Here is a 23276-nt window from a genome sequence, read left to right on the forward strand (position 1 = left end):
TCATATTCTAGGAGAAAACAGAGCAATCCCTAGCGGACTCCTTGTCAGAATCATCAGAGACGCTAGCCTCATTGAACGCACCGCCAACCTTCTTGATGACAAGCATCACAAGACCATCTTCCGTCACCTTCATATACATATTCGTAATACTGCAATCTGCCTGCTGCCTTCTACTACTAAGAAGGCTATCAGAGAGGCTATCCACATTATCACAGAATGAATCGCTACCAACCCAGTCGTGCAACCACCTTCCCCACATGTTGCCATTCCAATCCCACCACTGGTTCTTCCAGCAGCTACCATTGAGCATTCAGATGATGGTATCCCTCCTATTGCTGTACTTGATGTACCAGCTTCTCCTTCTCCTACCCCCATCACACCCACTACACGTTGGTATCCCACTAGATGCAGATCCACCCATATCACCAAATGAACAGCATTGGCCTCCCCACACAGAAATCGCAAATGGTGATCCAGATCCCCTTCCCCATCAGCACAATTGTCTACCATCACTACCGTAAAAACCACAATGGTCAACAACATTGTGTGTCATAATTGTTGTATTGCTGGGCATTGCCATAAGAACTGCCCAGCATACTATTGCTGAGTTTGCAAAGAATACACACCTGGTGTGACAGTCAAGTTTTCCTTGGGCTTAGATTTACTTACTTTACTTACCTTTACCTACTCCCACTTCCTTTAGCTTATGTTCGCATTTTTGCTGCTTACTTAAGCATGTATCTCTTTCACTAGTGTCAGTACCAGCTGAATGACAGTCCCTTTTGATGATAATTTCTACTCTCTGAGCACTGAGCCAAGTCAGAATCCCATGGGCTGAACATACTGCTCTCCACTCAGCAGCTTGGCCAGCTGAAATATGATTCCCACACCAGACATCTGTCAGTCTTTTGCAGAGACCTGAAGGGTGAAGCAGTCATTCCACTAGTTTGGACTGACACTGGTTTCTACAAAGCCCTTGCTCGCTGGGAGATCAAGCAGGATGCTATTTATCACGCCACCGAGATGGCTAATAAATCATTTACCATCACAGAGGAGCAAAACAACTTGCTGGACTCTAACCACAATGCTGACCCAATCTATTGGGCTAATTAGGACAACTGAAGTCAGTGACTTTGTTCCTAATCAAGGGGTAATGTTACAGTCACATACACCCCTATTCATTTTCCCTTTTCTTCCTTGTATTACGTCACAAGCTGCATGATGCCACCACTAGACCTAACTCCAATATTTGTATTACATCACAATCGCCACTGCCATTGCTAGATGACTCATTTCCTTATCTCTGACTCAATTCTTATCTCTGACTCATCATTGACTTATGCCTGCCCTAAATCATCTATAGCCATATATATAGTCAATGATGTACTTAGTAGTTCTTTACTTTAATCTTACTAGGTTTTTACCTGAACATTCTCTCACTTAGGACTTCCAATCCTAAGTCATCTGAACCAATATTCAAGCCAAAAGACACTCTCTTTGTCTTGTCTTACAACCCTTGCATTTGCAAGGTCTTGACTATAACTTCAGCTGTCGCTCTTATCAAGCTGCTGTTGTTATGACCATCCTAGTTCATAACACTTGCAAGTAGACCTACAGTGGCTCAAAAAACTGTCCACATGTTTTGACATTTTTCACTATCTATGATATTGTGTGAGAACGAACAAATGCGTTTAGGACATGGTTATACCACATTGTAGCATGGCTTCAGGGCTTTCATTTGAGCCCTACACCGTGGGAATCGATGGAGATATGGTGGAGATACAAGGCTCACAAAATGGTGACTCATGTGGACAGTTTTTTGACTCTAGTATTTTGTATGACCTCCCTTGGCTTTAATTACTGCCTCTATCCTTCTAGGCATACTCTCAATTAATTTCTGGCAATCCTCAGCTGTGATCTTCCCCCATTCCACTGCTACTCTCTCCCAAAGCTCCCATACTCCTTTAGGGGGGTTTTCATAGGTTTGAAGCTTTTTCTTGAGTGTTCCCCAGAGATGTTCAATGACATTGACATCAGGAGACTGTGCTGGCCAGTCAAGAACATTGATGTTATGTTCTTCAAACCATTCCTTAGCTCTTCTGTATGTGTGCTTGGGATCATTATTCTGTTGGAAAATGATATCTTCTTCATCAATCCCTGATTCTGCCAAGCTAGGCAGCAAGTGGTCATTTAAAATGTCCACATACTGCTCAGCATTCATCTTCCCCTCAACCTCAGCAAGCATTCCCACACCATTCCATCCCATACAGCCCCATACCATTAAAGAACCTCCTCCAAACTTGATAGTCCCATTAACCTCTCTGTCTATTAGGCCATCTCCCTTCTTTTTCCATACATATACCTTCCCATCTGACCCAATCCTATTGATTGTGGTCTCATCTGACCATATAACATGCTTCCAGTCCTCTACAGTCCAGTGTTGATGAGCTAAGGCAAATGTTACAGTCATGTTACCCCCTATCTCTTTTCTTCCCTTTCTCCTCTGCTCTTGTATTACATCGTGACCATGCCTCCCACGCACCATCATTAGACTTGCTACATCTGTACTACATCACGATCGCCATGTGCCGTCGCTAGGTGACCCAGACTCTTATCTCTGACTTGACTCTTGACATCACTGGATGACTCACCTTTCTTATCTATGACTCATCTCCTTATCTCTGACTCGGTCGATGATGCCATCCCTTATCTCTGACTCGACCGATGACGTGTACTTACCTGCCCTAAAGGACCTACATCTATATAAGCTTGGTCATGTACTTAGTTAGACTTCACTTTAATCTACTAGGTTTTACCTGCATTATCCTTCGCTTAAGATCCCCAATCTTAAGTCATCTGATATCGATATTCAAGCCAGAGACACTCTCTCTGACTTGTCTTAAAGAACCTTACATTTGTGAGGACACGAACCGGCTTTAGGCGAACTCTTATTGAGTACCTATCGCCGCGCCTATCCTAGTCGACCTATGGTTTGCCGTAACAAAAGATTAAAGTCATCTACCGACCCTCTCCATCAGAGAGGTTATCAAGAACTCGAAACTCAGTGAGAGAACGAGAAACGTTCCCCTGAACAGAAACATCACTTGACCAGACGTTCAGGATGTCCACCGCCCCAAACACCCCAGAATTGAAAGCCGGAGCTCCTTCCACCTATGATGGAAGCCCTCAGCAGGCTCTGCGATGGTTGTATGCAATTAAGGCGTATTTTGCACTTAACGCTATAATCTACAACACTGATGAGAAAAAGGTTATTACTGCTCTCGCATATATGACAGAAGACAGTGCTATGGGTTGGGCACTCACCTTCTACACCGAAGTTGACAACACCGCCACCAAGTCCTATGGAACTTTCGCAAACTTCAAAACTAAGTTCAAGGAAGCCTTCATACCTGCTGATGCCGTTGGCACCGCTATGACCAAGCTTAGGACGTTGAGACAGACAGGAGATCTCACCTCCTACATCGCCAGTTTCAAGACTCTGGCCGCACAAGCTGGCATTAAGCAGGATGCCGTCCTCATCACATTCCTCAACGACGGATTAAAGAAAGGAATCATTAGTTCTGTCTTTCAGATGGAAACTATCCCCACAGATTTCGACAAGTACATCGCCATGGTCATCAGACTTGATAGCAACTATCAGAGGGGTGTAGCATTTCGATCCAACCATCAAACCACTAAGCCATCTGGACAGCGCTACATACCCAGACCCTCCATTGACCGGCACGACCCAAACGCCATGGAGGTAGACCGGCTCACTGAAGCCGAGAGAAGTGACCACATAAAGAAGGGACTATGCTTCACGTGTCACCAGAAGGGCCATCTCACTAGAGCATGCCCGCAGAAGAAGAAGATTCCTGTTCGCAGAGAAGAGATTAGCGACAGCGAAGAAGAAGAAGATACAACGATCCGTCGCCTTGCCGAGGATTTTTGATGTGGAAGACTGGATTGACGTCAGTATCTTCCAATGTAGCCATCAGACTTGTACAAAGTATTGGAATCAGAAAGGAACTTCGCATTCCCATTTCCCTCATCTCCAAGACTCGTCTGAAAACCATTGAAACAACAGCTGTTGTAGACTCCGGCGCTGCCGGAACCTTCATCTCTGAAGAGTTTGTTAAAACCCATGGGATTCAGATGCACAAACTCTCGAAACCATTCCGAGTTACCACTGCGGATGGAAGTTACACGAAGGGGGGCGCTATCACTAGATATTGCGTCCTCATTGTCAAGATAGATAACCAATCTATGATCAGAAAGTTTAACATCACGCGGCTTGGCCGACGTGATCAGATTTTACTAGGGATCCCTTGGCTACGCGCTATGGACCCAGTAATTCGATGGAAAGCGGAAACACTAGAACTCTCCTGAACGGAGAAGAGTGATCAGATTGAAGAGGAAGTCAACGAAGAACAAAAGAAGAACGGATTCCCTCCTCTGTTTCGAAAATCAAAACAGACAAACGAAAGGATGAACCCAAAGGTAGTGCTGCCGAAGGCGCCTCCTGTGGAAATGGTCACGATACCCAAAGAAGTAGCGACACAAACCACTATAGAGGAGATCCCTGACGAAGAGACCCTGCTGCCTACACTCGACCCAATCCCTGATGATGACGACGACTCCTTTGATACTAAAGAAGACGTATGGACAACGGGCTTCGCACCACCTGTACAAGGAATCTCTGAATACCATCTAGAAGATGATGAATTTTTGGTTGAATACCCTGTTGACACCTCTGAGCTCTGGGTGATCACCAATGTATCGCTAGACACCCCCTTAACAAAGGACGGAACTAGCACTGCAGAACAGCGGCCCACAGTAACACCTCTAAAACGACCTGCCAAATATATCAAAACCAGTAATAAGGCTCAACAATTCGCGTTAGCTGCAGGGCTCGAACAGAAGAAGAAATCATTTGAAGAACTCGTCCCTTCCTACCTCCACGATTTTGCCGACATCTTTGCAAAGGATGGACTAAACCAGCTACCACCAGAGCGTCTGGGTATAGATCACCGAATAGAAACTAAACCCGGTTTTACTCCTAAAACGTCTAAGGTATACCCGTTATCTGAAAAGGAGCATGCGGCGGTCAAGGCATTCATTGATGAGAACGTAAAGAAGGGATTTATCTCTGAATCAAAATCACCACAGGCCAGCGGTTTCTTCTTCGTAGGGAAGAAGAGTGGAGATCTTCGCCCTTGCCAGGATTATCAGTACATCAATGAATGGACAGTTAAGAATGCTTACCCACTCCCATTACCACTCTCCCTGGTCGCTCGGTTACACGGTGCCAAGTACTTCACTAAAATGGATGTCCGTTCGGGATATAACAATATTCACATTCATCCTGAAGATCGGTGGAAAGCCGCCTTTACCACTGAATACAGTCTCTTTGAACCAAATGTCATGTTCTTCGGTCTTTGCAACTCCCCTGCTACTTTCCAGGCGTATATGAACAGAACGTTCCAACAGGAGATCAACGAGGGATGGCTCATCATATACATGGATGACATCCTCATATTCTCGAATGATCTCACCTCCCATCACGAACGCACTCGACGCATCCTTGAAAAGATCCGACAAGAAAAGCTTTTCCTTAAACCAGAAAAGTGCACGTTCGACGCCCAGGAAGTGGAGTATCTTGGAATGATTATTCATCCCAGGTGCATAGCAATGGATGATGCCAAGACCAGCGGTATTAGGGATTGGCCTGCCCCTACAATGGTGAAAGAGGTTTGGTCATTCTTGGGGTTCTGCAACTTCTATCGAAACTTCATATCCCATTACTCCGACATCGCACAGCCACTGATTGACCTCACTAAGAAAGACGTCAAATTCTCTTGGACAGACCAATGTGCAGCAGCCTTCTCCGACCTGAAAGCGTGCTTTTTAAAGCAACCAGTCCTCCGGAACCCTGACCCTAGCAGACAATTTGCGGTTGCCACAGACGCATCTCTCGTAGCTACGGGTGCAGTATTGCTTCAAACTGATGATAACGGCGTCTACCACCCATGTGGATACCTGTCACAAACCTTGAACCCCGCCGAACAAAATTACCAAATCTTTGATCGTGAACTCCTTGCGGTTATTCGCGCTCTGACTGAGTGGCATCACTATCTAGAAGGAAATCCCCACCCCATCGTCGTCTTCACCGATCATAAGAATCTGTTATATTTCAGGACGGCCCAGAAATTAACCCGTCGGCAAGCCTGATGGCAGTTAATCCTGTCATGTTATGACATCGAACTTCATCACGTTGCGGGGACTAAGCTTGTCGCCCCAGATGCCCTCTCCCGCCGTCCTGACCACAGATCGGATTCCTCCGATGATAACACTAATGAAACACTCCTTCCTGACTCCATGTTCATCTGTCTTCTCGACGTCGAGCTTATGACTACGCTCACGAACCCTGATCCCACCGACCCTGACCCCATCTTTACCGCCGCCTCTGACGCCCTTGATGGTCTCTCGCTCCCTCTGATGAAGTCTGCCCTCACTGACTGGGCAATCCATGATGATATCCTTTACTATAAAGATCGTGCCTACGTTTTAGAACGATGCCACGACCATCCTACCGCTGGTCACCCCAGGCATTTCAAAACTGAAAAATTGGTCAAGCGTGACTTCTGGTGGCCTGCTATGGGCATGTACATCCGTAAATATGTCGAAGGTTGCGCCCTCTGTCAACAGATGAAATCTGATACTCACCCGACGACCCCTCCCCTTGCCCCCATTCCCTCTGTCGCCACCGCTCCTTTTACCCAAGTCTCAGTCGACCTGATAACTGACCTTCCTCCCTGCGCTGGCTTCGATTCTGTAATGGTCGTGGTCGACCATGGCCTTACGAAGGGGGTAATTCTTATCCCTTGCACTAAAACCATCACTTCAGAAGGAGTCGCCAAGAAATTCTTCAAATACATCTACCGACAATTTGGCCTGCATGAGAAGGTTATTTCAGATCGCAGCCCACAATTCGTATCTAAGTTCTCACGAGCCCTCGCCAAGCTCTTGGAATACGACATAGCAGCATCTACTGCTTACCACCCTCAGACAGATGGCCAGACTGAACGACTTAACCAAGAACTAGAAACATATCTTCGGATCTATTGCTGGAACCGCCCGGAAGATTGGGTTGAACACCTTCCAATGGCAGAATTCATACATAACCACCGAAAACATGATTCCCGCAATGCGTCACCCTTCTTCCTAATGATGGGCTATGAACCACATGCCCTCCCTCATACTCTCCCGAATTCTACTGTCCCTGCAGCAGAAGATAGACTCGCCTCACTCCAGAAGTCTAGGGAAGAAGCCCTTTCGTGCCACAACCTCGCTATGCAGCGAATGGCTGAACAAACTCATGGACAGAAGTACCACCTGTGGAAAGTTGGAGACAAGGTTTGGTTGTCTGGAAAGAATCTAATTACCCAGTTACCATCACGGAAACTTGCGCCAAAATGATATGGCCCTTTTCCGATTACCGCTGTCCTCTCCCCCATCATGTTCACACTCCAGTTACCCTTGCAATGGAAAGTTCACCCCACATTCCACGCTTCTGAGCTATCCTCCTATCATGAGACAGAAGTTCACGGGCCAAACTTCCACGAACCACCTCCTGACATCATCGATAACGAAGAGGAATATGAAATTGATGCGATCTTATCGCATAAAGGAACGGGTAAACGAAGGTGCTATCTTGTATCCTGGAAAGGATACTCTTTCGCTAGCAACAAGTGGGTTCCAGAAGGAAATCTCACTAATGCCTCCGACGTCCTAAACGCTTATAAGAAAGCTCATGGACTATGATTTCTAACAATGTCCCACATTGAATGCCTACGTCTCTGCATTCTCTGCATCGAAGAACTTACCGCTGCCATGAACACTGTCGCCGAAGGGAATGCCCACCCATTGACTCTCCTTGACTATCAAAACGTCACCGCCGCCAACCTCACCCAACACACCGCTTCCGACTCTACCCTTACCCTCACTGACAACTCCGTCCTCACCGACTATTTCTCAGTCATTGATCAAGTAGAAACTAGTGCTTTGTTTGAGTCCGCTATCACCTCCCAGCAGTACGCAATAGAGATAGACCATCTCCTCGGAGAACGGGGGGCAATATCTAGCGGCCTCATCATTAGGATCATTAGAGATGCCAGTCTCATTGACCGAACTGCCGCCCTCCTTGATGATGAGTGTCATCAAACTATTTTCCGTCACTTGCATATCTGTATTCATAACACTGCAATCCGCCTCTTACCAGAAGAAACTAGAGACGCTATTAGGGAAGCCATTCACATCGTCACCGAGCGCATTGCCCTTGACCCTGTCACACGACCACCATCCCCTCACGTCGCCGTTCCTATCCCACCACCTATCCCTGCTGCAACTACCGTGGAGCATCAGGATGATAATATCCCTCCTATCGCTGTACTTGATGTACTGACTTCTCCTTCTCCTAACCCCATCACACGTACCACACAACGACTCCCACTTAAATGTAGATCCTCCTGCCTCGCCACTAAACAAGCCGCCTCCGTCTCCCCCACTAAAGCGCCACTTAAACGATCACGGTCACCTTCTCCCCCAGAACAGTCCTCTTCTGTCACAGTCGTGAAAACATTGCCGGTCGATAATGTTGTATGCCGTAACTGTCACATCACCGGGCACTGTCATAAGAACTGTCCCGTGTATTATTGCAGAGTTTGCAAAGAATATGCACCCAGTCACCTATCGGTCTTTTGCAAAGAACTGAAAGGAGAAGCGGTCATTCCCTTGGTATGGACTGATGTCAGTTTCTATGACACACTCACTCGTTGGGAGATTGAGCAAGATGCTATCGCTCATGCTGATCAGATAGCGCAAACCACCATCACTGAAGAACAGGACGATCTTCTTTATTCAAACTATGATGCAGACCCCGTCTACTGGGCTAACCAGGATAGGTGAAGTCGGTGACTTCATCGCTAAACAAGGGGTAATGTTACAGTCACGTTACCCCCTATCTCTTTTCTTCCCTTTCTCCTCTGCTCTTGTATTACATCGTGACCACGCCTCCCACGTGCCATCATTAGACTTGCTACATCTGTACTACATCACGATCGCCATGTGCTGTTGCTAGGTGACCCAGACTCTTATCTCTGACTCGACTCTTGACGTCACTGGATGACTCACCTTTCTTATCTATGACTCATCTCCTTATCTCTGACTCGGTCGATGATGCCATCCCTTATCTCTGACTCGACCGATGACGTGTACTTACCTGCCCTAAAGGACCTACATCTATATAAGCTTGGTCATGTACTTAGTTAGACTTCACTTTAATCTACTAGGTTTTACCTGCATTATCCTTCGCTTAAGATCCCCAATCTTAAGTCGTCTGATATCGATATTCAAGCCAGAGACACTCTCTCTGACTTGTCTTAAAGAACCTTACATTTGTGAGGACACGAACCGGCTTTAGGCGAACTCTTATTGAGTACCTATCGCCGCGCCTATCCTAGTCGACCTACGGTTCGCCGTAACAGCAAAGGCTAGTCTTCTCTGCCTATGTTTGATGGAGAGAAGAGGCTTTTTCTTCTTTGTTACTGCCTTGAGATGAGCTGCCTTGAGAACATTCCTCACAGTTTGTGAAGAGACAGGGGTAGTAATGGTGGAATTGATATAATGGGTGGCTTGGACAGCATTATCAGCCTTTCCTGTAGTGATATGTTGGATAATAGCCCTTTTGTCAGTAGAGGTAAGCTTGGATGGATGTCCTCCACAAGAGTTTTCCTTGTCTGGGTGGCTTTCTTTGATAAACTTGGCCATGGTGGACTTGCATACTCCAGTTCTAGAGGAAATTTGGCAAGCAGAGAGGCCAGCATAAGACAGAGAGAGGATATTATCTCTTTGAGCAGAGGAGATGGCTTTCATGGTGATTATGACTATGATACATGAGATATTCTGGTTTATATAGTTAGATATAGTCATAAAATAACATAATGACACCACTTCATAATTTATATAATAGTGGCATGATTTTTGTGGTGTCATAAATAATGATTTATATAGTTTTAATATACACTCAAAAAACTGTCCACATGAGTCATCATTTTATAAGCCGTATGTCTCCACCATATCTCCACCGATTCCCACGGTGTAGGGCTCAAATGAAAGCCCTGAAGCCATACTACAATGTGGTATAAGCATGTCCTTGAGGCATCTGTTCATTCTCACACAATATCATAGATAGTGAAAAATGTCAAAACATGCGGACAGTTTTTTGAGCCACTGTATTGTGATGAAATTGCTTTTTGTAATGCCCTCGCCCTTTTCTCTCTCCCACTTGTCTTGTTCCCCACTCCAGCATTTTTTCAGCACCGTGAATACCATGACATCAAGTCCTTGGTATACATGAGTTGCATGAGAGGGATAGCATGCAACGTGAATTTGGTGAGCTCATGCATACTTCAAGAATCCCAAAGTATAGTGTGAATTATGGCCATCAACTATATGTAGTCTATCCTGTCCATTGGCCTTTTCTTTTGTGCGTTTATCAAAGTCTTTGATGTATTCCATGCCAATTTCACCATCAGTCCAGCCTTTTTTAGAGTACCCAATGCTATGTCATGATTTAATATTTATATCATGATTTTTGAGTCAACATGATGAACACTTACAATGCATTTGCAGGATTCTCCTGATGCCATTTCATCTGATAGGCATTGCCTTTCAGAATGACTGCAGGTGGAATTGAGGTACCATCAGCACAGATGGTTACAATGATGGTGATATTTTCCCTGCTTCCGGTTTGTTGCTGATATTGGGGTGTAGGTTTGTGACTGCCGATCACATATTCACACATTCCTGATTGAGGTGATATACCAATCTCATTGGCAGCATAAATACAGTCTTCATCAATACACTTCTCTTCCAGCACCGCTCCCAGCAGCAAAAACCATTCTCTGTGGGTATTGGGGTTTACTGCCCACCCATGTTTTGAGTCCAGTGGGCATGATTGTGAGGTCTTCAAGCAGTCCACATGTTTCTTGACAAACTGGTATGACCAATGCTTGCCAACACCAGGAAACATATCTCTGAGACATGCATGTAGAATCTCATTAATGTGCTCCCACAGCTGTCGGTGGCTCAATGGGAAGCCTCAGTTTCCAGTCTCCTCTGTAAATGATAGAACTACCTCAGCTTCTTCCCCTGTCAGCCAGCTTTTGTCTGCTGCATTGGCCTCTGCCTTACTGCAACCCCCTGCAGCAAGCCAGATCAGTGTGCAATATGAGAGCTTCATGAGCTTGCCTGTTGACTGCAGATTGATCTGCCCAAAATCTTTGCATATGGTCCATGCTCCATAATGTCAGATCCCTGGTGCTTTAGCAAGTTCTCTGTGGTAGGCATACACTGCTCAAAACATGAGATTGTCATGTGCCTGGTGAGCTTCTCACTACTTCTGTGTCATAGATTTTGCTTACCTGGCCATGGGAAGGTGAATATATGGTGGGGCAAGTTCACTTGTTGGGTGGTAATGTAGTTCAGATCTTGTTTTCAATGTCCTCCCAAATGCTGTATCCTGTGGACCCTGAAAAACCTTCCTTGAGCTGTACCATGTGCTATATCATTCAAATTTCAACAGGAGTATGCTCTCTGTGTAGCCACCATGCTATTAGACTTGATACATGCAATATTTTGATGAAATATGAGTGTTCTGAGTTGAGAACTGGACGGTGAAATTTTGAAACTACCAAATTTGGCACTGTGTAAGCGTCCATTTTGCCGTCTCCAGCATTTTCTCAAATTAAGTTTACTTCAAACTTGACAACAGACAAGGTCTATAGGATATTCATGTATTCCAAATATTTTGAGACATATGTTTTGTGCGGTTGTTGAGTAAACAAGGATGTGTTTCAATGACCTGTGATTAACTGTAACCAATGCATTTCTCCTTGCTTGCTGTCGCTGCTGCTCTGACAGCATTTATGTCTGTCAGTGCCATATGGCCTACACCAGATGTTTTCAGCAGGGGTTGTACTGCTGGTGGTGAAACTTGCAAAGAAGCCTCCCAGTGCTGCTCTGGAACTTGCATGGTTACTGGTCCTGTAAGTTTGCTTTGGATCCACTTGCAGGGTCCAACCTTGTGACTCACCCTCAATTGCGCTTTGTAATAGTCTGGGGAAGGGTTGTGCCTCAAGCTATTTTCAAGTTACTACTGGAGTTGTTACATTGCGAAAGTGAGTCATGTTTCTGCCTTCATATTGGAGTTGTTCATGACTCAATCCCTAGTGATTTCCTGAGCTGGTCATTATGATCGCTGTTGGGTCAATTCCACCACTGCTTGAGCCATGGGAAGCCTTGAGTAGAGGAATATTTCATACACTCAATATGATATTGACTCAAAAACACAACATGAGTGAGGGAAGTCGTGTCCAGCTAGCTTGATGCCTCTGTGACTCGGACTTCGAGTTGGTAGTAGAGAAGAAAACTGACACATCCAAGTCAACCTATCATAATGCTTGGATCCAGGTTTGAACCCACTCTCATGCCAGCAGCTAAAAAGCAACACTTGAGCTCAAAAGTTGTCCATAATTAGGGTGCAGACATGCATCTGGGTGCATCTTTCCAAAAGTGTAAGGGTATCGTAAAACACACTAACTTGGGGTGACAAACTAGAAGTAAATTAGTATGCCAGACTCAGTGCGAGAACACATTAGTACGAACTCTTACAAACCATATCAGTTTATCAATCAAACAGTAGATGGGTTTCCTGAGAGGTCATAAAGAAAGTATTAGATAATGAGACAACGCACGCAAAGGTCATCAAAATTTACAAAATACCCCAGCCTAAATGTTTGTGATCATTAATTGGCAAACCTTCCATTTTCAACATGAACAAACAATTGCAACAAAACTTCAAGCAATTGCAGTCATGTCATGTTCTGGATCAGACCCTTCGGAACTATCTGTCTAACGCTATTGGAATCCAGTCTCAGACCACTGTGAGTCACAGTGAGCTCACAGTGAGGTAAAATGTCCACTATGTATGTAAAATAATATCTAGTCCAAACAGTTTAAATCGTATGACTCGGACCACATCATTTGTTAGCGTTTTCATCTCTGCCGGTCAGAGAGCCGACAAACAATTACCATACCGCTGTCATCTATTTTTCATTCCCAGAATGGTTAGTGAGGCCTCCAGAAGCCGTCATCCTACTAGATTCCCCCACAAAACCCCTCACGTAATGGACCCCACACGACTGTGCGTTTCTCCATCCTCGCTGTTGTCGTTGCTTTGTCAGTTCTTGTTACTCTCCGCTAAACGCTTGAAATATTTTAGATGACATGTGCATAGGTTCTGGATTGGGTGTCGTTATCAATAAGGAGGTTGCGCACATCCGTGCCATGGAACATACTATAGTCGGCCCGGCATTGAGCAGTGGTGTAACCCGAGATTTGGAGGGGGATGATGGAGAGATACTACCTAAGTACTAGGAGGTTCAGTCATACCGACATTTACAACGCATATACTTGATCAACAGGGGAATGTCATTCACCCGTTCGAGAGGTCCTCGACGACTCATCGATCAGCAGGCCGTAGTCATATCAAAACATTACACTAACCTATAGCCAAAAGCTCGTGAATCTCACTCCTGCGCAAGACGAGCACAGATTTTAAAGGTAGCCCCACACTGATCAGGAAAACAGTCTCATGTAAATTTACTAGAGGTCAAATCTTCGTCTTCGTCGACGAACTTGAAGATGTGTATACGAAGTGGCATACATAGCGACGGCGTGAAAGGCAGGCTTGTATTAAACTCGATCATCAGGTCAGGATGTGTTCAGTGTCGTGTATCATTCTCTTGCCTTACACAAGCCTGCAGCAACTTGAAGAGTCCTCGGGTATGTGTGGCCATGCATGCACCCTAATCGGACCCGAACAGCCCGTAATCAGAGCATCCAAAAAATACGTAGGCCACACAATTTAAATCTATCCCAACGTCGTTAGTTTCCATTTCTACCTTCAGTTACGGGGCCGACGAACGGTGTTTATGGTTTGCTCCCAGAAGGTCTAGCGAGGTCCTCAGGACATAAAAGCAGGCTGTCTTCCTGATATCTGAGAGTTATTCGAACTTGAATAGATTTTACATATATTACCTCGTGTAACCAATGCGTTTCTCCTTGCTTGCCGTCATTGCTGCTCTGACAAGTGCGGATATAACTATGTGAGTTTGCTTTGGATCCATTGGCAGGATCCAACCTCGTGACTCACCCTTTGCGCTTTGTAACAGCGTTGTGGCGGGATGTGCTATCCTAAGGACTCGCAAGATTACGAAGAGTTGGCACGTCGCGAGAGTGAGTCATGTTTCTGCCTTCGTATTGGAGTTATTCATGGTTCGGTTCCTAGTGACTTGCTGAGTTGTTCATTATGATCGTTGTTGGGCCATTTTCACTGCCGCTTGATCAATGGAATCCTTGAATAAAGTGGAGGAATATCTCATACACTCAATATGATATTAGCTCGAAAACGCAATATATGAGTAAACGAAGTCGTCCAGCCAGCTTGATGATTTTGTAACTTGGAGTTGATGGTAAGCGGTCGTAGAGAAGAAAATTGACACATCCAACCGATCATAATGCTTGGATTCAGGTTTAAACCTGCTTGACGTGCAGAGGGGATGACGATGTCTAAGAGAGTTCCAACCTTGGCCTCATTCAAATTCGTCATTTTCAGGAGTACATCTGTTTCCCCGTCGTTCAGATTTCATATATTCATATTCCAAGAGGAAAGAAGGAATCTAAATACATTCCTACGGTGAAAACCATGAAACGGGTAATATATGAGTTCTTACGTAGCGCCACAGGATCCCGCCAGCAAGCGTGCAATGTCTACCTGCAATTTGGTGCATGACATCGTTTCCCGATGAAGTTGGACATGGCTGGGTACAGCTGCAGACATAAGTGTCAGCCCTACTCAATCCGGGTATAAGCAACGTGATATGCCTATGTGCCGCTGGCATTCACAATACATGCGCTTAATTAGCAAGAGAAGATTGCCCTGTCGTGCTGTGAGGTTCTTCGCGTCATCAAACAGCTGGCAATAGTCGTCAAAACACCACACTAACCTGTCTCCAATCGCTATCTGCGCAAGTACTGCCAGCTCGCTCTGGCCCTGGTTGTACGTTTTGAGTTATCTGCACAAAAGTCGGGATCAGGGGACCACGTCCTATTTGCCCAGCAGGGCACAAAATTTAGAGTTCGCTATTCGAATCGCAGAAAAGCCATTTGAATCCAGTCCGAACTAATGGCAGATAAGGCGAACTAGCGCTACAATGAAGCACTCCACCGGCGAATGAACCCATTTCTATTCTCATACTCTGACAGAGGGTTTCCGCATTCAGTTTGCAGACTCTATGCAAGGTGAAGAAATGATGGAGTGCAATTGTGGATTCACTGATACGGCTACAGCGGTGGCATCTTGCGCACGACCTTTCCTTCGTTCTTTGCATGTACCGTGAGCTTCTCCAGTATGGAAGACTTCGCCCACCGCTCAGGTGGTGTGCGACTTTTAGTCGCCCAATAGTATATGTCCCAGTCCGGTTCGTCAAGTAGCTGGAATGAAACCTAAGTTTGGGACGCCACCGATCAAGGAAACAAAAGCACCTTGTCATACTCCTTCAATTCTGTCTCATCCATTTGCCCCAGGTGATCCCTTGCGAACGTACTTAGCAGAAGGTCGCTCTCCAAAGTTCCGCGCTTCCTGCTCTGATAGATGAGTCTTGCACGCAAGGTCTCCTTGGATTCCCCCGGGCGTGGAATGGGAGTAGGTGGTGGGATATCAGAAGGTGTCTGAGTGTTGGAGAGGTGTTGTGGGGTATGCGGAAGGGGCCATGGGTCTGCAGACCACCGTGATGTCGTAAAGAGTGTGCGACGTGGACAGCGTATGCCTTCAAGAGCCAATATTCGCGAAGAGAGAAACGTAGACATTTTGAGGAGCTTGGCTAGTGAAATCAAAGGTTGTGTAATAATGGACCCTAGTGGATTGGTTACAAGCTTGGTCTGATGAAAAAATTGTAAACATAAGCAGCGTGCGCCTAACTAATTATAAGGATCCATGCAGTATCGGTCACACCGGTACCATGCTACAACTCCGTCATCTATCCGACTCATGACATTTACTGGCAGGGAAGGATACGAAATGGTTCATGTGCACGATCAAGCACGCCGTACTTCCTCTCCTCGGCGCAAATCACAGGTTTCTTGCTTTTCGTGTTTACGACCGCGGAGAGTATTCACGTTCTTGAAATTTGCACTTCCACTGGTTTTTATCATATGTTACACGATATACTACCTCTATGACCCGCGCGGCCACATCGACCTCGTATTATATCAACGAGAATGGATACAGCGCGAAATACTCCCGCTGTCCCCGCTTGGAGGATGCTTTGAACCCGAGCGCGTCAGCCCGCTGTATAATGTCAGCGAGGCTGTGTATGGAAAGAAACGCTTTGAGGTTCAGGCGGGAGTAACGATGCGGATGGGTATGGACTGCTACGAGTTTGCAGGAACAGTCAAGTTTGCAGAAGGAGAGTGGACGGAGGAACAACGGTATATCCCACCAGAGGAGCGAGCACAGTTCCACACATATTGGCGCGTCGATCTCGCGCCTCTCGATGAGAGACAAGAGTACATGCTCAAATCATTCTTCGCTACGCAAGACCTTCCCCGCTCTCGTCTAATACTCTGGTCAAACGGTGACCTATCACCCAATCCAATCGTGCAAAAGTATCTCGACCGGTTCCCCGATTCGTTCACACTTCGGGTTGTGGATATACCCGAGTTAGCCAAGGGCACGCCAGTAGAGAATCACCGTTTCCTCACTCTCGAGGACAAGAAGGCATGGGTGGACGGTGACCTTGTCCGGTTACTTGTCATCTGGACATATGGGGGTGCTTGGATAGACATGGACATGCTCCTGACCCGAGATCTCTCTCCATTGCTTGAGCATGAGTTCGTAACGCAATGGGACTGCTACGGTAATTGGACAATCAACCCACTCTCGCCCACGTACTTACAAGATTCTACAGACAAAATTTACCAAGCATTTAATGGTGCTCTTATGCACTTCCGCAAGCACTCGCCTTATCTCTGTGAAGCTTTCCATCTTATAGCACACAGTGCTCCTCCACGTTCTCCAAGCACCGATTGGGGCGCGATTTTATATCTTCGGCTCTGGCGGCGCCTCCTCAGCGAGTCCATCCCCCCCTTCAAAATTCTACCGTTCTGCCTTTCTGATCCTCTGGCGTGTCGTCTCGACAACAGTGTGCCAGACCCGTTTGACCCTGATCGTCGAGACGGGAAGTGGACGGGCAGACCTGGGGAAGGGCTTGAGGAGGGCGGAGCTCTGGACAAAGCACTAGGGAAGATATTTGCTGTGCATTTACATAATCGTTGGGATAGAGCGTTTCCCCAAGGCGGTTGGGTGGATCGGTTGTTGTTGAGGAGGTACGAGGAGGATATTGAGAGGAAAACAAGAATAGATGGCGAGCTATGATGCATTGATCTGCTGTGAGTATTTTGATCCTGGGCGACAGCAGTAGACGCTAATGACATTTGCCATGGACATGGGCTATAGCACTTATATGATTCAGACTTCTGATGATGCAATGTTTATATATTTTTATTGCAGGACTGGTGTGTGTGGATGATCTCGCCAATCAAACGTATTACATGCATGTGAGCCTCGCAGTGAAATTGTTGCTCGATCAAGTACGCGTATGCAGCCTGAGGATCCATGGAGCATACCAACTCAAATCAATGTCTGAGCTACAGGTGGGCTCGAAACCACACTTATTTGGGCACTATTAATAATCGTGGATTCATCCTCATTATGATCAGGCGGTTACGCCTTGTGCATTGGAATAGGGAATTACTTGGAGGCGAAGCCTAATTCAGAAGCGTCCAGCAGAGTGTCGTGAGGCAGACCACGTCCTTGACACCCGCTGCAGGCACCTGTCTCGTAGGATAAGGGTCTGTTAGCTAAGGCAAGAGGGATGCTAGGTGGCAGGGATGGCAGCGGTTTCGAACCTGCAAAAGTTCTCCTCAGAGGGCTACTGCTACCACAACCGCGCCGACCATCTTGTTCTGTTTGGGAATGATGCTACTGAGCCTATATAACCGCGTTCAACGACCGGCCAGCTGCAAATGGTAACTATGACCCACTTAGTTTTCAGTTGGGGGGGATAGGAAGCTTCAGATCCCAGATCCGGTAGCATCCTAAACCCATTCACCGATGAACCCTAATCGGCCGTTTCTGGACCGACCGGGAATTTTGGCGTCTCCATGCGGAGACGATATCGAAGATTATGTACTGAATACATAATGACTGCTGGACTATATATAATATAAAGGGTTCGTACCAGTCATATTCCTCCGATCACACCCTTGACGATAACAGATGGCTGTTCTTGACATCAACCAAGCTCGTGCTTGCTTTCCGTCCCTGAGATCAGGGCATATTTATGCCGATAACGCAGGGGGGTCACGGACTGCTCAGGCAGTGATCGATCGGGTCGTGGATTATCTGTCCAACACCAACGTACAGCTGGAAGCTGGCTATTCGGCTGTAAACTCTCAGCGCGTTGTTGAGGGCTCCATCGCTGCTGCAGAGTTGTTCAATGCTACATCTCTCGATGAGATTGGGTTTGCATCGAGTTCGACGATGCTATTCGAAAATATAGCTAGAGCACTCGAGAATGATATTCAACCTGGAGACGAATTCATCATCACCTATGAACATGAAGGTGTCTGCCATCGTCTTCTTGTGTCTTTTGTTGAGGAAACTCACTCCTCATCTTAGCCAACAACGGTCCTTGGAAGCGTCTGGCTGCGCGGCGCAATGCCGTGGTCAAATATTGGCATCCCATACCAGTATCTGCAGAAAATCCTTACTCGGTTACATATAGGGTCGAAGAACTTTTGCCACTGGTTTCATCACGCACCAGGCTGGCCGCGATCACCGCGTGCTCCAATATTCTAGGATCTGTGGTTCCTGTGGAAGAAATAGTGAAAGCTCTTCGCCAGCGTGCAAAAGAGCAGGGAGCAATAAAATTCGAAGTGGCTTTGGACTGCGTTGCATACGCATCACATAGAAAAATGGACGTACAAAGGTGGGATGTCGATTACTGCGTATTTTCTGTGTACAAGGTTTCAAAATCCGCGACTTCGATTTGATGTCTGACACTGACATTGTTTGTAGGTGTTCGGGGCTCATAATGCCACTGCTTACGTGCGGTCAGCGGCTCTGCGGACATCCTTCACGTCCATTGTCCATGATTTCCTAAAGGTGGACGACAAGCCCTATAAGTTTCAACCAGGCGGTCCAGGCCACGAGCTCGTGTATGGTGCATCGGCAATCGTGCCATATCTAAAGTCGTTGACTCCAGAAGATGATCTTGCAGCATCTTTTAACGCAATCGCAAAACACGAGCAGGAAATTTTGACGCCCTTGCTCCGCTTTCTGACGGATGCAAAAACAAGTTGACAGGGGTGTTCGCATCTTTGGGACAAGCGAGATTAATGTCTCAAGGATTCCTACTGTCTGCTTTGTTGTCGTCGGACAGAACGCGATCAAGAGTAAAGATATCGTGGAAGCATTTCACAAAAAGGGAGGGGTAAGTCTTTCGGTAATCTCACTTAGTGACTGTGTTTACTTGTGGGCGTTGCACAGATCTCAATTCAATGCGGCCACTTCTGTGCGTATTATCTTATTGATAATTTACGCCCAAAGTTGGACGTGAATGACGGAGTCGTCCGCATTTCACTTGTCCACTATAACACCATTGAGGAGGTGGAGAAGATCGTGGACGTACTGCGGGAAGTTCTGGCTTAGCAATAAGGTGAAGGTGAACATGTATATATGTGGCATCCGAGAATGTATTTTCCTAGTACTACGCAGTCTCGAGGATTAAGATTGAGTAAACTGTACAAGCTGCAATTTCCCAGTGTTTCCTTGCGCCTAGGTAGTGGAGGGTGAAATTTTACCACTCCCTGATGCTTCCATCCTCTCCCCTCCATATCGGGTTACGCCATGCCTCAACGCCAGCTTGACTATGTTCCTTGGCACGAGTACGCACCAGTTCCTCGTTGATGACGATACCCAATCCGGGTCCTATGCAAATGTCATATCAGGCGTTTAGCGGAGAGCATTAAGATTGGGTTGTTGGAGATACAACCCGTGTGGATGGAAAAAGACCGTCAGCATGGTCACTTCTGAGGAAGAGGCAGCAAAGTGTACGGTGCGCGTATGGGCAATCGCAGATCTCTCCAAAAATAGAATGGATCAAACAGGACGGAATTAGCACCCACCACTGGGAGTTGTGACATAGCCGTCTTTCACAGTAAACACACTCGGATCTGCAAGATACGTGAAGAGGTCTGCATCATCGCTGTTATAATGCATCTACATCCAGCCAGTCTTCTAAGTGCCATCTGCCAAAGGATATTGCAGCGAAAAACCCACCTGCCAGCTCATTTCTTGAATGAAATCTAGACGCTCAAAATCCTGATGAGTGCGTGTTCTATAAAGGTGGACCACATACTAAAGACCCACAATTGAGCTTCGACACGCCAACGGCAATACATGCGGCTAAAGCAATTGGTCCCAGCGGACAGTGCGGGGCAAGTGCGACATCGTATGTTTCTGCCATAGATGCGATACGTGCCAACTCCGATATTCCACCGCAATGGGAGACCTTATTCATTTTGTCAGCTGGTTGAAACATGAGGAGATAGGCAAAAACAAGACACAAGAATGGACTTTGGAGTTCAGCTGAGAGGTGAGTACTCACGTCCGGTTGTGCGACATCTAGCGCATGTCCTTCGAAGTAAGGGCGAAATTCATGTCGTGAGTAGAGCCGCTCCCCAGCAGCAATAGGAGTGGAGACGAGACGCCCAAGGTCCGCAAATTCCGAAGGTTGAGTAGGCAAAAGGGGTTCTGAATCGAATTCAGTACTTGTGCGAATGGACCGCACGCATTAGTAAATAAGGATACTTCTCACCCTCAATGAACAAGACACCCTCGCCCTCAAGAAGCTTGGCGAGCTGGCGAGCCATACCCTTGTGTACCCGTCCATGAAAGTCCACTCCAACATCCATCCCTAACGCGCGAACTTCACGTACGCGTTCCACTGTCCCTTTTAAGAGTTCGGGGGAGTCAAGCCACGCGAGAGCCTCTGCGTATGACTCAGACTCGTTGCATCACAAGGTTATAGAGCTTACCAGTGGCATTCATCTTTACAGCAGTGAATCCTTGTTCTTTGCGCTCACGTGCTGCTTCACGGACAGCACTCAGATGGTCGCCACCAATCCATCCATACACACGAACACGATCCCTGACTTTACCACCTAGAAGCTGCCACACAGGAACTCCGAGCTTCTTGCCCTTGATATCCCAGAGCGCAATGTCAAGGCCAGAGAGAGCTGACTGGTCGAGACATACGTTTAGACGAATGTTAGGCAAGGAAGCAGGTGGAGACGCCCACCATTAAGACAGGTCCACCACGATAAAACCGAGCGCGGTATGCGGTCTGCCAGATATCTTCGATACCATCTGCATCCCAACCAAGGAAACGCTGTGCGAGATCAGCGAAAGCGCCTTCAATTGCTTCGGTGTGTCCTTCCAGGGTGGATTCTCCCCAGCCAACGAATCCATCGGCTGTCTCAATGCGCACGAAGAGCCAGCGTGGAGGCACGCGGAAGACCTATATTTGACAGTGAATATGCTGGGAAGCCTGCTACGCGTTGTAGGACGAACCTCGATCTTTGAGATGAAGCTGGAAGCTGAACTTTTAAGGGACATATTTACCCTCTTCAGTGGAGACAGTGAGATGGAATCTCCCTTTAGCAGCTGCATGGTTTGCGATTGAAGTTTGGAGTTTGAGGGTGATCAGCTGAACACGGCCGGTCCGCATAGTACCGACGGACAAATCGTATTCTTGATGTATTTTTGAGCACGCGCTTCAACACACGACCAATGTGCAATGGTGCATGTGTATCGAGCTAGCACACTTGCATCCTGAGTCATAGTAACCGAGGGCAATCAGCCTTCTCATGTGGTGCACAATACCGCAAGTACTAGCTTTTCACTCGTAAAATCAGTTTCGCAATGCTCCGTCATGCTTATGGCCCTGTCCCAAATATCTGTCAAGTCGATTCACCTCGACGAATAATAGATGACCACCAGGAAGATACCCTGTAACTGTAACGATAGCTTGGGTATTGAAGCAGAAAAAACGGGTGACAACATCTCCTGTATGACGAAATGGAGTATATCACATTGAATCTGATGTAGAGGACAAGAGCGTCCCACCGCACATCTCCCAAGTTATAGGTAGTACTGTCATCCACGTTGCACGCTTCACATACTCATCAATCAATGAGGTACTTGCGCTTGAAAAACGACCGGAGATGGAGAATCTGCCAAACGCCAAGGGCCGCGAGGGCAAGAATGGTGAACCAGGCGAAATTCTGCACCCGGCGATTCGTCACAACTGCAAGGAACATAAAATTCATAAGAGGTAATGCGCAGGAATCCGAAGGAAGACTGACGATTGGTGTCTGCAAAACGTTCTTCGCGCTTCTTGAGATATTCGAGCTCGTCGACTATCTCTTTTACAACGCCTTCCAGCTTTCGCATTTCTGTCTCAAGCCCAGAGAGTGATTCTTGGTTTGCAATCGCACTTGATGACAAGGAGGGAGTCAGTAAACTATCATAGCGAACAAACTGGGTACACACTTGTAGTCAACGGCGTCAGCCCCGATATCAATATCCAGATCGACGGTGCGCGACATATTCCGCGCCATGTCTAGCTTGATGTCTATAATGCCATAAGTAATGGCCAATAAGACACCTGGCAACAACAAACGTACCAGGAGATAGATAATTCTTAAAACACACTCCAACCTCTCCCTCGCCATGTGCTGTGACAGCAAGTCTCGTCTCGCCTTTAATGTCGCGTTTTGAGAGATAGACATTGCGGTGGGGGGTTGAATCCAAAATTTCGATGTCTACCCGTTGGTGTGCCCCGGGTCCAACGTTGGCGGTGACAATGACAAGTGCATGGGTATGCGCAGCGTTCCATATGCATTTTGGGATGGGCAAGCGAGCTGCTGGAAGGGCGAATTTGATGGCGTGCGTGAAAGGAGCAAATAACGCGAAGAATGCAAGAAGGGAGAGCGTTGTTATTCGTGCCATGATTAAGTGTCCACTCAGC

The 23276-nt window shown here is 46.7% G+C and overlaps 6 protein-coding genes across 6 annotated transcripts; 3 read left to right on the forward strand and 3 right to left on the reverse strand.

Moving 5' to 3' along the window:
* The first annotated feature begins 14079 nt into the window (after window positions 1-14079).
* On the forward strand, window positions 14080-14438 carry BJ212DRAFT_1325540 (uncharacterized protein). Its single transcript, XM_041334571.1, has 3 exons — window positions 14080-14108; window positions 14161-14224; window positions 14276-14438. Exons 2-3 carry the CDS (start codon window positions 14173-14175, stop codon window positions 14419-14421), a joined length of 198 nt encoding a protein of 65 aa, XP_041197676.1. The 5' UTR covers window positions 14080-14108; window positions 14161-14172; the 3' UTR covers window positions 14422-14438.
* A 1027-nt stretch (window positions 14439-15465) lies between these two features.
* BJ212DRAFT_1262091 (Flavinator of succinate dehydrogenase-domain-containing protein) lies at window positions 15466-15990 on the reverse strand (the record flags this gene model as incomplete). The annotated part of the gene is made up of 2 exons (XM_041330240.1): window positions 15466-15615; window positions 15667-15990. 2 exons carry the CDS (start codon window positions 15988-15990, stop codon window positions 15466-15468), a joined length of 474 nt encoding a protein of 157 aa, XP_041197677.1.
* A 211-nt stretch (window positions 15991-16201) lies between these two features.
* Window positions 16202-17557, forward strand: BJ212DRAFT_1261858 (glycosyltransferase family 32 protein; the record flags this gene model as incomplete). Its single annotated transcript, XM_041330218.1, has 2 exons — window positions 16202-17039; window positions 17091-17557. 2 exons carry the CDS (start codon window positions 16202-16204, stop codon window positions 17555-17557), a joined length of 1305 nt encoding a protein of 434 aa, XP_041197678.1.
* Window positions 17558-18460: 903 nt separating this feature from the next.
* Window positions 18461-19894, forward strand: BJ212DRAFT_1296201 (pyridoxal phosphate-dependent transferase; the record flags this gene model as incomplete). The annotated part of the gene is made up of 5 exons (XM_041332406.1): window positions 18461-18806; window positions 18863-19209; window positions 19262-19434; window positions 19550-19676; window positions 19733-19894. The coding sequence occupies 5 exons, from the start codon at window positions 18461-18463 to the stop codon at window positions 19892-19894; spliced, it is 1155 nt and encodes a 384-aa protein (XP_041197679.1).
* Window positions 19895-20042: 148 nt separating this feature from the next.
* On the reverse strand, window positions 20043-21862 carry BJ212DRAFT_1262763 (enolase C-terminal domain-like protein; the record flags this gene model as incomplete). The annotated part of the gene is made up of 9 exons (XM_041330291.1): window positions 20043-20173; window positions 20371-20464; window positions 20525-20550; window positions 20615-20756; window positions 20853-20998; window positions 21063-21236; window positions 21283-21487; window positions 21546-21764; window positions 21818-21862. The coding sequence occupies 9 exons, from the start codon at window positions 21860-21862 to the stop codon at window positions 20043-20045; spliced, it is 1182 nt and encodes a 393-aa protein (XP_041197680.1).
* Window positions 21863-22431: 569 nt separating this feature from the next.
* On the reverse strand, window positions 22432-23257 carry BJ212DRAFT_1476501 (emp24/gp25L/p24 family/GOLD-domain-containing protein; the record flags this gene model as incomplete). The annotated part of the gene is made up of 4 exons (XM_041339385.1): window positions 22432-22553; window positions 22612-22742; window positions 22799-22880; window positions 22933-23257. 4 exons carry the CDS (start codon window positions 23255-23257, stop codon window positions 22432-22434), a joined length of 660 nt encoding a protein of 219 aa, XP_041197681.1.
* Window positions 23258-23276: the final 19 nt, after the last annotated feature.

This window comes from Suillus subaureus, assembly GCF_016647635.1.
Source record: "Suillus subaureus strain MN1 chromosome Unknown BJ212scaffold_4, whole genome shotgun sequence".
Lineage (NCBI taxonomy): Eukaryota > Fungi > Basidiomycota > Agaricomycetes > Boletales > Suillaceae > Suillus > Suillus subaureus.